This window comes from Panulirus ornatus, chromosome 72, assembly GCF_036320965.1.
Source record: "Panulirus ornatus isolate Po-2019 chromosome 72, ASM3632096v1, whole genome shotgun sequence".
Lineage (NCBI taxonomy): Eukaryota > Metazoa > Arthropoda > Malacostraca > Decapoda > Palinuridae > Panulirus > Panulirus ornatus.
In genome coordinates, this window is record NC_092295.1 from 1,621,840 (window position 1) to 1,637,019 (window position 15,180).

General features: G+C 40.4%; 1 protein-coding gene across 4 annotated transcripts in view; it reads left to right on the forward strand.

The window, feature by feature from the left end:
* LOC139748141 (fatty acid hydroxylase domain-containing protein 2-like) overlaps positions 1-15,180 on the forward strand; it is a 29,731-nt gene that overhangs the window by 1,377 nt on the left and 13,174 nt on the right. For 2 of the 4 annotated variants that reach the window (XM_071660822.1, XM_071660820.1), the window contains exons 2-6: positions 3,388-3,547; positions 4,621-4,724; positions 5,029-5,174; positions 6,567-6,748; positions 6,971-7,243. In XM_071660822.1, coding sequence (XP_071516923.1) covers positions 3,393-3,547; positions 4,621-4,724; positions 5,029-5,174; positions 6,567-6,748; positions 6,971-7,243 — 860 coding nt within the window. In that variant the 5' untranslated portion in view covers positions 3,388-3,392. Of the gene's footprint in view, positions 1-2,575; positions 2,718-3,387; positions 3,548-4,620; positions 4,725-5,028; positions 5,175-6,566; positions 6,749-6,970; positions 7,244-15,180 lie in introns of those variants that run through there. The other 2 variants (XM_071660821.1, XM_071660823.1) reach the window with 2 other exon arrangements.

Consider the following 15,180-nt stretch of genomic DNA (forward strand, 5'->3'; position numbering starts at 1 on the left):
GGATGATGAAGAATGTGTGAAAAGAGAGAATGTTTTCTCAGAGAGCACAAGTGAGTATGTTTGAAGGAATAGTAGGTTATATGGTTATATGGTTGTGAGGCATGGGCCATAGATAGGTTTGTGCAGAGGAAGGTGGATGTGTTGGAAATGAAATGTTTGAGGACAATATGGTGGTTTGATTAAGTAATGAAAGGGTAAGAGAGATGTGTGTTAATGAAAAGATTGTGGTTTAGAGAGCAGAAGAGGGTTTCTTGAAATGGTTTGGACATATCGAGAGAATGAGTGAGGAGAGTTTGGAGTGAAAAGGATTTTGAGCAGTCGGAGCCTAAACATGCAGGAGGGTAAGAGACGTGCAAGGAATAGAGTGTATTGGAACGATGTAGTATACTGAGGTCAACGTGCTGTCAGTGGACTGAACCAGGACATGTGAATCATCTGGGGTATACCATGGAAAAGTCTGTTGTGGTTTCGGTACATTACACCTGACAGCTGGAGACAGAGTGTGATGAGTGTGACCTTTTTTGTCTGTTTTCCTGATGCTACGATACTGATGCAGGGGGTGGCACTGCTGATTCCTGTGGGGTGAGGTGTCACTGGAAATAGATGAAGGCTAGCAAGGATGAATATGTACAAGTGTATATACTGATATGTATTTATTTATATCTATTTATTATACTTTGTCACTGCCTCCCGTGTTAGCGAGGTAGCGCAAGGAAACAGACAAAAGAATGGCCCAACCCACCCACATACACATGCACATGCACATATACATACCTATACATTTCAATGTATACATATATACACATACACAGACATATACATATGTACACATGTACATAATTCATACTTGCTGCCTTTATTCATTCCTGTCGCCACCTTGCCACACATGAAATGACACCCCCCCTCCCCCCCATGTGTGAGGTAGCACTAGGAAAAGACAACAAAGGCCACATTCGTTCACACTCAGTCTCTAGCTGTCATGTGTAATGCACCGAAACCACAGCTCCCTTTCCACATCAGGCCCCACAAAACTTTTCATGGTTTACCCTGGACCTTTCACATGCCCTGGTTCAATCCATTGACAGCACGTTAACCCCAGTATACCACATCATTTCAATTTACTCTATTCCTTGCATGCCTTTCACCCTCCTGCATGTTCAGGCCCTGATTGCTCAAAATCTTCTTCACTCCATCCTTCCACCTCCAATTTGGTTTCCCACTTCTCGTTCCCTCCACCTCTGACACATATATCCTCTTTGTCAATCTTTCCTCACTCATTCTCTCCATGTGACTAAACCATTTCAATACACCTTATTCTGCTCTCTCAGCCACACTCTTTTTATTACCACACATCTCTCTTACCCTTTCATTACTTACTCGATCAAACCACCTCACACCATATATTGTCCTCAAACATCTCATTTCCAACACATCCACCCTCCTCCGCACAACCCTATCTATAATGCTGGGGATAGGGGAGAAAGAATACTTCCCACGTATTCCCCTCGTATCATAGGTGACTAAAGGGGACGGGAGCGGGGGGGCTAGAAACCCTCCCCTCCTTGTATTCTAACTTTTTAAAAGGGGAAATATTAATATGTATATGTATGTATATATCCTTGGGGATAGGGGAGAAAGAGTACTTCCCATGTACTCCCCATGTCTTAGAGAAAATGTTAATCAAATTGCATTCTCTCCCTGACATTACTATCCCATGCAGTCCTTAGCATCACAGTTAATGTTAGTATATTTCTGTTCTGAACTTGGTTGTATGTGAAAGTTTCCATAGGTCCTGTTGTTTTCTATGAGTGTTTCTTTATGTTTCTTTGTGTGAATGAAGTGCACATTATCCTTAGTGTTCATACACCTCCTTATTATCACATATTGATTAATTTAGATAAAAGACAATTCTCCAAGTCATGCAGCTACAATTTACATTACTTTTGCGTTGTGTAAGGAGTCCATTGCTATATATATATTAATCAGCTTCCTGAGCTATTCCTGTAGGACCCTTAAAGTGAAATTATATTATCAGTCAGGTTTTCATCAGTTCAGTTGATTTTTAGACAGGTTTTATGTACTGAAGCTCTCCAACCATATATTTCCCCAGATTTTTGGTACTCTGCCTACTTTTGAGTTATTTGTCTTAGCATGAAAACTAGGTGCACAAATTGCCACTCCTTGATGATAATGTACTCACATGACTTAACTGACATTGTGAACTTGAAATGTCAGCGTTTGCAAGTGAATACCGTGTAAGGTTTAAGGTGTCAATGATGGTGATGATCAGAGATGCATGTCCATAGATCTTACTTACCCGGCTTTGGCCACTGTAAGGAAACCAAAGAATTCTGGCTTTTGATGTTATGGATTCCAACCTTGAAAAGACTCTGGTTGTCTGTTGAGGCTTTACATATGTTGCGTTTAACTGAAAGGGGATATACAAAGAGTTATGTCACACACCTGGCATTGAAAGACTGTACCAGTGACCTTGGAAGACTTCCACCTTCTCCATTGAAAGTGATAGTTGGAATCAGATAATTCAAGGGGTGATAATGATAACCCTAGTTCCCTTCCTGTCACCACCCAGTGACCCTCACTGTGTCACCTCAAGCCTTCATCGCCACATTTTCTGATAAGTTTCTGTTAGATATCATCTGAAGTTAATAAGTACTAAGGCAAAGTTGTTCCAGATATATTCTATGCTTAAAAGCTAGGTAGAGAAGATTTTTGTTTTGGAATGTAACACCCCTTCTTTTATAATATGTTTGTTTAGTGACAGATCATTTAATGATGAGTTTTCTAGGAACCATTGCTAATCAGGGGTTTTTGGTGTTTGTCATGAGCTGTCAGTTCGTATGCCATTTGTTGCCATCCACCTTAGAGGCTTTCTGGGCAACAAATGGGACATAAAAAGTAATATTTTGAATTCAGAGGCATCTCGGTGAAGAAGATAAATAATTATCTAGGAGGGGATAATTTTTTGGAGGACATTAGTGATATCAGATGAAAATGTACAAATGTCCAGTAATAAAATTTGAAAGAGTAGTCTGTGTGATACTAAAGGAATAAGAAACATACTTTGAATGTGTGCAACATCATTTGAAAGATAATCAGACTCATCCATGGCTTGCTTTCTTGACTTTCCCCGTTAATTTGCAAATGGAAAACCTAATGACAACCCGTATTTGGATGAGATGAGGTGGGAGACCAGTGAAGAAGTCTTTGAGAGCATAATTGATATGGATGAATGAAAAGTAAATATCCATATTTTAAACTTGGTTAATGGAGGAGGTTCTGTAAGAGACATGTTCATAATGCAAGAATAGGCATGGTGGGTGACAAAGATAATTAAGTGTAACAGTAAATCATGTGTGTCTTCCACAGGAAACATGGCGGAAGCAGAGACTTACCAGGGGGACCAGGGATTGGTGCCTCATCAGTCATCACACTCTGCTGCGGATCTGTGGTCTTCGCTGAAGAAGGCCTTTTTCATCATTGGCTCCACCACCATTATCTTTATAGCACTTCAGAACAGTCTCACATAGTAAGATATGAACAAATATTTGCATATTTTTTTCATGCATATTTGCCATTTACCGCATTAGCGAGGTAGAGTTAAGAACAGAGGACTGAGCCTTAGAGGGAATATCCTCACTTGGCCCCCTTCTTTGTTCCTTCTTTGGAAAATTGAAAATGGGAGGGGAGGATTTTCAGCCCCCTGCTCCCTCCCCTTTTAGTTGCCTTTTATGACATGCAGGGAATATGTGGGATGATTTGCATTGTTATTTGTATTCATTTAGATAAGTTACCAAAGGATCATGTAAAGTCATAGTATCACGTAGAGGTGATAATTACACTTTGTAGCACAATTTTTGTTTCTGGGTAGTAAGCATTGTTTCCTAATTGCTTATGCATAAACAGTAGAGAAAAAGGCTATTATTCCCTTCAGTCTTTGCATTTGTGACTAGGACAGTGAGACTTTGAAATTTACCTATTTCCAATTGGACAATGGGTGAATTTGCATATTTTTATTCTCATAAAGTCATGAAAACAACATATAAATCAAAATCAACATGTTAAACAAAAGTGATCACAAATGATTTAGAAGTGAGTAGTTTTTCAAGATTTACGATTGTATCATAAAATCACATTCACAAATCAGACTCCAAATATTGTATCCCATTATGTTCTTGTTATATGCTCCTTGGTAGTGGTGTTCAAAGTCCGGTATATACTAGTGGAAATGCTCGCCTTGCTCCTCCTAATGCATTCCTATGTTCTTCTTGAATTTATCAACTTGTCCAGGATTTTTTTTTCTAAAAATATAAGGAAGGTGCAGGTCACTTTAGCATATTGAAAACATTGACTACAAATTTCTCTAGTAACTGCATTGATAGGTTTTGGGCCATGATATCTCAGATTTGGGGTTCAGATTTAAGGTGCTACAGGCACAAAACATGTTGATGCCCAGCCGTATAATACCATATGTACAGAACTGATTAGAATTATTGTGTACACAACATGGATTCACCCTCTTTAGTTACCAACCAATGGTTTTGATATTGTTTTTCAGTTTTGTTCATTCTTGGTGTGTTGGTAATTTCTGTTATCTTTCAGCCACTTGCAGCACTTCTGGGGGGCATCTGGTAACTTTTGGCAAAACCAGTGGGATAAGATTCTCTATACCTTTGGCGATGACCCTTACTTTTTCATGGTATATGGTGAGTTATGGACATCAAAGCCGAGTGATTGTCTAATATTAAACATTCTACATAATTAGTCGTGATTCAGTTGTACTGCAAAAGAAGTCAATTATATGCATTTATTTCATTTTGAATATTGAAATTGCTTAGATATGTCTCACCTTTTATAAGTTTGTTTGCTGGTGATAGTGTAAGTTATGGAAATTAATATAATTTTGAATTTAATTTAATGGTATTGCAGTACACTGTGGCATAAAACTGGCTTCTAGTTCTTGTATATTGCAGGCTATGGCTTCAAGATTGCACTTTATTACTCTTTCAGGTACCATATTTGTATCGTACATTGTATATTGGTCATTTGGGATTATCTACGTTTTTATGGATGTAACAAATAAACCTGCTTTTTTAAGACCGTACAAAATCCAGCCTGGTACCAATGAACCTGTTGCACCTTGGAAACTGTTTAAGGTATGTAGTTACAAGGAATTCACAAATAATGAGCTGTTGCTTTCAGACAGCATTACTGTGCTTATGCTTTAGGTTACTCAACATAAATTTCTTAACATATTCATATTGTTGAAGAAAACAAGCACATTATGAACCATGATTGAATAAACAGTAAGGAAGTTGCATCAGCATATGGGGAAGGATGAAATTGGTAAATTTTTGAAAGAATTGTCGTAGCTGAAGCACAGGATTAGAATTCTCGTTAGACATATTAGAATTCTTGATAGACATATCAATAATATCTTTGTTCTTAAGAACTTATTCGAGTAATGTCACAAATGGTGGTTATGAAAAGAGCCTGATTTTAACCCATTAACTCCTTGCTTAGTCTCATTTCCAACTCTGTGAAATCTGTTTTTCTAGTAGTTTAACCCATTAACTGTGGCCAATTTCATATATAATGTGCTATTTCAGTATTGGTTCCCTACAGCCATGTTACATATAATTTCTTGGTTTTGAACTACCTGGGTGCGGAGGGGTTTTGGGAAGCAACATATAGCATCTCGGATAGTGTTTCCACATCCTTCACTCCTATTTTATCAGCTCAGCTGCTCAGTCACCATGAAGATGTTATGGGGAGTATGACATCATTTTAGCGCTGCCTAGGCATTTTTGGGAATAACTTGACTACGTTGTAAAATTATACAGTGCCCACCAATGAAGTTGCTGCAAGGTGGCACAACCATCAAGGATGAACATGAAATAAAACCATGAAATCTGAGTATTCACCTCCAGCTTGTACATTATTGATTTCTTCTTAATCTTTATACACTCCTTGAAATGATCAGGAACTAAATCAGCAAGATTCAGAAGCCATTAAGGGTTCATCTTTGCCCAGTTTCATGAACACCTCCAGCTTAGGTAGTGACAAATTATCCATGTAACCTAATTTCATTTTCGTAAGTGCCCACAAGTTTTTTATTGTATTTCATATCCCGTAAATTCTTGGGCCAGTCATTGAAAAAATCCTTTACCCAATCAGCAACTAATTTGGCAGTGTGGCAGGGAGCATTATCCTGAATGAACACTTTGGTCTTGCATTTTTCGAATGAATATGGGATTTGGTCACACAATAGCTTGAAGTAACTATCTTCATTGTTTCATTCTTTGGCCACACTTCAAGGTCCCTAGCACCACAACAATAAACAACAACATAGCATATAAGAAGCAGGAAACTACAGTGCTTTCAATGTGCTTGTGGTCAAATACACTACAACCTGGTCACCTGTTCACATGCCTGCCATGGCCACTTATCACAAAATGGTGGACTTAAGACTCTACAAGACACATGCACTAAAAATCTTTATATAGTATAGATTTCCTCTGCTTACGTGTTTTTTTTTTTTTCTGCAGTGCATCCTGTGGGTGAACTTCAATCAGATAGTTATTGGCTATCCGTTCTCTGTCCTCCTCTTCCACTTGTTGAGACTCCGAGGATTTGACCACTCTCATCAGTTACCCACATTTCACTGGGTTATGTTTGAGCTTATAATCTGTATACTATTTGAAGAAATTGGATTTTACTATTCCCATAGGTAATTCATTTTGCTTTGAAGTTTTTTCATTTGAGTGTTTGTGAGTAATGATTTATAGCACTGCACATTTACATAGAGTATATACAAGAACTTTGATGGCTTCAGCATAGATTTTACATTACACATGATGTTTGAATATAAATCAAGATGTAATAAATTCTTCTGTACAGTATAGAGTAGAATTGTTCTAACTGTTTGCATTATCTGATTACCGTCTCCCAGGCTTTTCCACCACCGATTGTTGTACAAGCACTTCCACAAGATGCATCATGAGTGGCAGAGTCCTATTGCAATCACAGCTTTATATGCCCATCCTGTGGAACACATGGTATCCAACATAAGTCCAGTGTTTCTAGGTCCACTGGTGTTGGGCTCCCATGTGGCAACTATCTGGCTGTGGATTAGCCTTGCTCTTCTCAGTATCCTGAATGCTCATAGTGGCTATCATTTGCCATTTTTCCCATCTCCCGAAGCCCATGATTTCCATCATCTCAAGTAAGTGTGAAACCATAGTGATTAAATTTAAATGTTATTGTTTTTTAATTGGTTTCTGTACCAATGTGATGTTTTTATTTTTTATGATTATTGTACTTGATCGCCATTTCCTGTGTTAGCGAGGTAGCTCCAGGAAACAGATATAGAAATATCGACTCACATACTCATAAATATACATATATGCACATACATATGTGTGTATATATATATATATATATATATATATATATATATATATATTTTTTTTTTTGCTTTGACGCTGTCTCCCGCGTTTGCGAGGTAGCGCAAGGAAACAGACGAAAGGAATGGCCCAACCCACCCCCATACACATGTATATACATACGTCCACACACGCAAATATACATACCTACACAGCTTTCCATGGTTTACCCCAGACGCTTCACATGCCTTGATTCAATCCACTGACAGCACGTCAACCCCGGTATACCACATCGCTCCAATTCACTCTATTCCTTGCCCTCCTTTCACCCTCCTGCATGTTCAGGCCCCGATCACACAAAATCTTTTTCACTCCATCTTTCCACCTCCAATTTGGTCTCCCTCTTCTCCTCGTTCCCTCCACCTCCGACACTTATATCCTCTTGGTCAATCTTTCCTCACTCATTCTCTCCATGTGCCCAAACCATTTCAAAACACCCTCTTCTGCTCTCTCAACCACGCTCTTTTTATTTCCACACATCTCTCTTACCCTTACGTTACTTACTCGATCAAACCACCTCACACCACACATTGTCCTCAAACATCTCATTTCCAGCACATCCATCCTCCTGCGCACAACTCTATCCATAGCCCACGCCTCGCAACCATACAACATTGTTGGAACCACTATTCCTTCAAACATACCCATTTTTGCTTTCCGAGGTAATGTTCTCGACTTCCACACATTCTTCAAGGCTCCCAGAATTTTCGCCCCCTCCCCCACCCTATGATCCACTTCCGCTTCCATGGTTCCATCCGCTGCCAGATCCACTCCCAGATATCTAAAACACTTCACTTCCTCCAGTTTTTCTCCATTCAAACTCACCTCCCAATTGACTTGACCCTCAACCCTACTGTACCTAATAACCTTGCTGTTATTCACATTTACTCTTAACTTTCTTCTTTCATATATATATATATATATATATATATATATATATATATATATATATATATATATATATGTATATATATATATATATATATATATATATATATGAAAGTTGATGGAGAGAGATGGGTGATTATTGGTGCATATGCACCTGGGCATGAGAAGAAAGATAATGAGAGGCAAGTGTTTTGGGAGCAGCTGAATGAGTGTGTTAGTGGTTTTGATGCACGAGACCGGGTTATAGTGATGGGTGATTTGAATGCAAAGGTGAGTAATGTGGCAGTTGAGGGAATAATTGGTATACATGGGGTGTTCAGTGTTGTAAATGGAAATGGTGAAGAGCTTGTAGATTTATGTGCTGAAAAAGGACTGGTGATTGGAAATACCTGGTTTAAAAAGCGAGATATACATAAGAATACGTATGTAAGTAGGAGAGATGACCAGAGAGCGTTATTGGATTACGTGTTAATTGACAGGCGCGCGAAAGAGAGACTTTTGGATGTTAATGTGCTGAGAGGTGCAACTGGAGGGATGTCTGATCATTATCTTGTGGAGGCTAAGGTGAAGATTTGTATGGGTTTTCAGAAAAGAAGAGTGAATGTTGGGGTGAAGAGGGTGGTGAGAGTAAGTGAGCTTGAGAAGGAGACTTGTGTGAGGAAGTACCAGGAGAAACTGAGTACAGAATGGAAAAAGGTGAGAACAATGGAAGTAAGGGGAGTGGGGTAGGAATGGGATGTATTTAGGGAATCAGTGATGGATTGCACAAAAGATGCTTGTGGCATGAGAAGAGTGGGAGGTGGGTTGATTAGAAAGGGTAGTGAGTGGTGGGATGAAGAAGTAAGATTATTAGTGAAAGAGACGAGAGAGGCATTTGGACGATTTTTGCAGGGAAAAAATGCAATTGAGTGGGAGATGTATAAAAGAAAGAGACAGGAGGTCAAGAGAAAGGTGCAAGAGGTGAAAAAGAGGGCAAATGAGAGTTGGGGTGAGAGAGTATCATTAAATTTTAGGGAGAATAAAAAGATGTTCTGGAAGGAGGTAAATAAAGTGCGTAAGACAAGGGAGCAAATGGGAACTTCAGTGAAGGGCGCAAATGGGGAGGTGATAACAAGTAACGGTGATGTGAGGAGATGGAGTGAGTATTTTGAAGGTTTGTTGAATGTGTTTGATGATAGAGTGGCAGATATAGGGTGTTTTGGTCGAGGTGGTGTGCAAAGTGAGAGGGTTAGGGAAAATGATTTGGTAAACAGAGAAGAGGTAGGAAAAGCTTTGCGGAAGATGAAAGCCGGCAAGGCAGCAGGTTTGGATGGTATTGCAGTGGAATTTATTATAAAAGGGGGTGACTGTATTATTGACTGGTTGGTAAGGTTATTTAATGTATGTATGACTCATGGTGAGGTGCCTGAGGATTGGCGGAATGCGTGCATAGTGCCATTGTACAAAGGCAAAGGGGATAAGAGTGAGTGCTCAAATTACAGAGGTATAAGTTTGTTGAGTATTCCTGGTAAATTATATGGGAGGGTATTGATTGAGAGGGTGAAGGCATGTACAGAGCATCAGATTGGGGAAGAGCAGTGTGGTTTCAGAAGTGGTAGAGGATGTGTGGATCAGGTGTTTGCTTTGAAGAATGTATGTGAGAAATACTTAGAAAAGCAAATGGATTTGTATGTAGCATTTATGGATCTGGAGAAGGCATATGATAGAGTTGATAGAGATGCTCTGTGGAAGGTATTAAGAATATATGGTGTGGGAGGCAAGTTGTTAGAAGCAGTGAAAAGTTTTTATCGAGGATGTAAGGCATGTGTACGTGTAGGAAGAGAGGAAAGTGATTGGTTCTCAGTGAGTGTAGGTTTGCGGCAGGGGTGTGTGATGTCTCCATGGTTGTTTAATTTGTTTATGGATGGGGTTGTTAGGGAGGTGAATGCAAGAGTTTTGGAAAGAGGGGCAAGTATGAAGTCTGTTGGGGATGAGAGAGCTTGGGAAGTGAGTCAGTTGTTGTTCGCTGATGATACAGCGCTGGTGGCTGATTCATGTGAGAAACTGCAGAAGCTGGAGACTGAGTTTGGTAAAGTGTGTGAAAGAAGAAAGTTAAGAGTAAATGTGAATAAGAGCAAGGTAATTAGGTAAAGTAGGGTTGAGGGTCAAGTCAATTGGGAGGTAAGTTTTAATGGAGAAAAACTGGAGGAAGTAAAGTCTTTTAGATATCTGGGAGTGGATCTGGCAGCAGATGGAACCGTGGAAGCGGAAGTGGATCATAGGGTGGGGGAGGGGGCAAAAATCCTGGGAGCCTTGAAGAATGTGTGGAAGTCGAGAACATTATCTCGGAAAGCGAAAATGGGTATGTTTGAAGGAATAGTGGTTCCAACAATGTTGTATGGTTGCGAGGCGTGGGCTATGGATAGAGTTGTGTGCAGGAGGATGGATGTGCTGGAAATGAGATGTTTGAGGACAATGTGTGGTGTGAGGTGGTTTGATCGAGTAAGTAACGTAAGGGTAAGAGAGATGTGTGGAAATAAAAAGAGTGTGGTTGAGAGAGCAGAAGAGGGTGTTTTGAAATGATTTGGGCACATGGAGAGAATGAGTGAGGAAAGATTGACCAAGAGGATATATGTGTTGGAGGTGGAGGGAACGAGGAGAAGTGGGAGACCAAATTGGAGGTGGAAAGATGGAGTGAAAAACATTTTGTGTGATCGGGGCCTGAACATGCAGGAGGGTGAAAGGAGGGCAAGGAATAGAGTGAATTGGATCGATGTGGTATTCTGGGGTTGATGTGCTGTCAGTGGATTGAATCAGGGCATGTGAAGCGTCTGGGGTAAACCATGGAAAGCTGTGTAGGTATGTATATTTGTGTGTGTGGACGTATGTATATACATGTGTATGGATGGGGTTGGGCCATTTCTTTCATCTGTTTCCTTGCACTACCTCGCAAACGCGGGAGACAGCGACAAAGCAAAAAAAAAAAAAAAAGAATATATATATATATATATATATATATACTCATGCAAGTATGTACATGTTTACTTGCTCACCCTCATCGATATCTGGCACCACCCTGCCCCACAGGAAACGGCATCACCATCTCGTGCATTACGGAAGTAGTGCCAGGAAACATGAAGAAAGGCCACATCCACTCACATCCATACATGAGCTGTCATATGTAATGCACCAAAACCACAACTTCCTATCCACATTCAGGCCCCACAGACCTTTCCATGGTTTACTCAATTCTGTGCATGACTTTCACCCTCCTGCATGTTTTGACCTTGATTGCTCAAAATCTTTTTCACTCTATTGCTCCGTCTCCAATTTTGTCTCCCAGCTCCCCTTTTTCCCTCCACTTCTGACACATATATCCTCTTTGTCAGCCTTTCCTCACTCATTCTTTCCATATGTCCAGACCATTTCAATCCGCCCTCTTCTGCTCTCTCAGCCACACATCTCTTTTACCCTTTTGTTGCTTACTTGATCGAACCACCTCACACCACATATTGTCCTCAGACATTTCATTTCCAACACATCCACCCTCCTCCACACATCCCTACCTTTAGCCCATGCCATGCAACCATACGATATTGATGGAACTACTGTTCCTTCAAACATACCCATTTTTGCATTTTGAGATAATGATCTCTCCACACATTCTTCATCGCCCCCAGAACCTTTACCCCCCTCCCCCACCGTATGACTCACTTCCATTTCCATGGTTCCATCTGGGCCAAGTCCACTTCTAGATATTTAGAACATTTCCTCCAATTTTTCTCCACTCATACTTACCTCCCAACTAACTTGTCCCTCAACCCTGCTGAACCCAGGAACCTTGCTTTTATTCACATTTGATTTCAACTTTCTCCTTTCACATACACATCCAAACTCAGTCACTACCTTCTGCAGTTTCTCAGTCAAATCAATCAAATCATCATATTTTTTTCCCTCTCATGCATATTCATTACGTGCCATGCGAGCAAGTTAGTGTCCAGAACAGATGACTTAGCCAAAGATGAAAAAAATTCCTCGTTTTGCTCTTTCCTCAGTTCCTTCTTTTGGAAAGAAATACCATTCCTCTGCTCCCATCCCTCATAGTTACCTTTTATGACATGCAGGAGATATGTGGGCAGTATTCTTTCTCCCTTAACCCTAGAGATATTTATTATTATTGTTTTTCATGCATGCTCACCATTGCCTGCATTTGTTAGGTGGTGCCAGCAACAGATGAAGGAATGGCCCCATTCACGTACATCCACTCACTAGATGTCATACATAATGTGCTAAAACTAGAGCCCCTTATCCATGATCAGGCCCCAAAGACATTTTCATGATTTCCCCATACTGCTTTATGTACCCTGGTTCAGTACTTTGTCCTCTGTAAACCACATGGATCCAATTAGCTCTATCTCTTGTACGCCTTACACCTTCTTGTGGGCCCAAGCCCTCAAAGGATTTATCACTCTATCCGTCCACCTCCTCGGTTTCTCCCTTTTCCTTGTTCCTTCTGCTTTTGACTTGTATGCTCTCTTGGTCTTCCTCCCTCTTTTATCCTCTTCGTATGTTCAAACCATTTCAGAGCGCTCACTGTAGCTTTCTCATTCATAATCATCTCACTACCACACCTCTTTCTTACTCTGTCATTTCTTATTTGATCAACTCTTGTCACACCACATATTATCAGCAAACATTTTATTTTCTAGACATTTACCCTGTCCTGTACATTTCTGTCTTTGGTCATGCTTTGCATCCATATGGTAGTGATGGAACTACTAGATCATCAACCAGAGTCATCTTTGCCTTTAAAGCAAATGACCTCTTCCCATACATTCCTTGGTGCGTCTGAGACCCTTGCCCCCGTGCCCACCTTATGGCTTGCCTCAGGTCCCATGGTTCCGTGCACTGCCGTATCCACTCCCAGGTATATAAAACACTACACTTCCTCCAAGTTCTCTCTAAAGAACCCATCCTTTTCTCTGCAAAATCTTATAACCTTACATTTATTCACATTTACTCCCAACTTCTTGCACAATCTCTCAGACTCAGACACCAGCTTCTGTAGTTTCCCCATTCAGATCTTCCACCAACACTGTCACCAGCTAACAGTTATTGTTCTGTTATTATTATTATTTTTCATATTTGATTGCCTTTTTGTGTGTAAGTGAGGTAGCTCCAGAAACAGACAAAGAAAGGTCGCATCCTCTCACATACATTCTCTAGCTGTCATGTGCAGTGTTATAAAACCACAGCTCCCTATCCACAGCCAATCACCACAGACCTTTCTGTGAATTACCCCAGATGCTTCGCGTGCCATGGTTCAGTCCATTGACGCCAAGTTGACCCCAGTATACCACATTTTTTCCAATGCACTCTATCCCGTGCTTGCCTTTCACTGTTCCAGTTCACTCTATCTCGTGCATGCCTTTCACCCTCCTGCATCTTCAAGCCCCAGTCACTTGTAATCTTTTCATTCCATCTTTCCATCTCCTATTTGGTCTCCATGTTCTCCTTGTTCCCTCCACTTTTTACAAATATATCCTTTTTGTCAACCTTTCCTCATGCCTCTCCATATTTTCAAACCATTCCAGCACACCCTTTTCAGCTTATTAACCACACTTATTTGTTTATTTATTTTTTTTACCACACCTCTCTGTCACCCATCATTACTTAATGATAAAACCACCTCATACCCTGAACATTTCCAACTCATCTAACGTCCTCTGCACTGCCTTATCCATAAACCATGCCTCATCTGATAATGTTGGGACTATTGTCCCCTCAGACATATCCATTTTTTCCCTCACAGGTAACGTTCTCTCCACACATTCTTCATTGCTCCTAGAGGTTTTGCCCCCAATCCATCCCATGACTCACTTCTGTGTCCATGGTCCATTTGCTGCCATGTTCACTCCAAGGTTTTAAACACTTCACTTCCTCCAAGTTTTCTCCATTCAAACTAACCCCCTGACCATTTTACCCTGCTAAAGTTAATAAACTTGCTGACTTGCATACTCTCAACTTCCTCCTTTCACACACTTTTCCAAACTCTTTCACCAACTTTTGCAGTTTCTCACTCAAATTTGCCACCAATGCTGCATCATCAGCAGACTACTGACACGCTACCCAGGCCGTCTTGTCCCTCACAGACTGCATTCCTGCCCCTCTGTCACAGACCATCTTTCACTTAGAACCATTTACTCTCCTTTCTTCTTACTCATGCTGTACACCCTTGATAAAATCATTTTAGTGTTCTAGTGTCTTTTCTCCCACACTGTTTAGTCTCAAGACCTTCCACAAGCCATCTTTATTACCCTAATTATATGCTTTCTCCAGATCTATAAATCCCACATACAAATCTGTTTCTCAAAGTATTCTTCACAGACTTTCTTTAATCTGATGCTCTGTACAAGCCTTCACCCTCTCATTGAGTACCTTCCCGTACAACTTACCAGGTACACTCAACAAACTTGTATATACCTCTGTAGTTTGAACATTCACCTTTATCCCATTTACCTTTATATATTGGCACCATACATGCATTCTGCCAGTCCACAGGCACCTCATTGTGATCCATACATACACTGAAAATCCTTGCCAACATAGTCACCCTCTTTCTTAATAATTTCCTCCGCATTACCGTCTATTCCAGCTGCCTTGCCACATTTCATCTTAAGGCTTTCACCACATGTTCTCTCATCACCAAACCAGTCTCCATGACTCTCACTTTGCATGCCACCTGACCAAAACACCTTACATCTGCCACCCTATTATCAAACACTCAACAATCCTTCAAAATACTCACTCCATCTCCTCCTCATTTCATCAATACTTGTTACCACTTCCC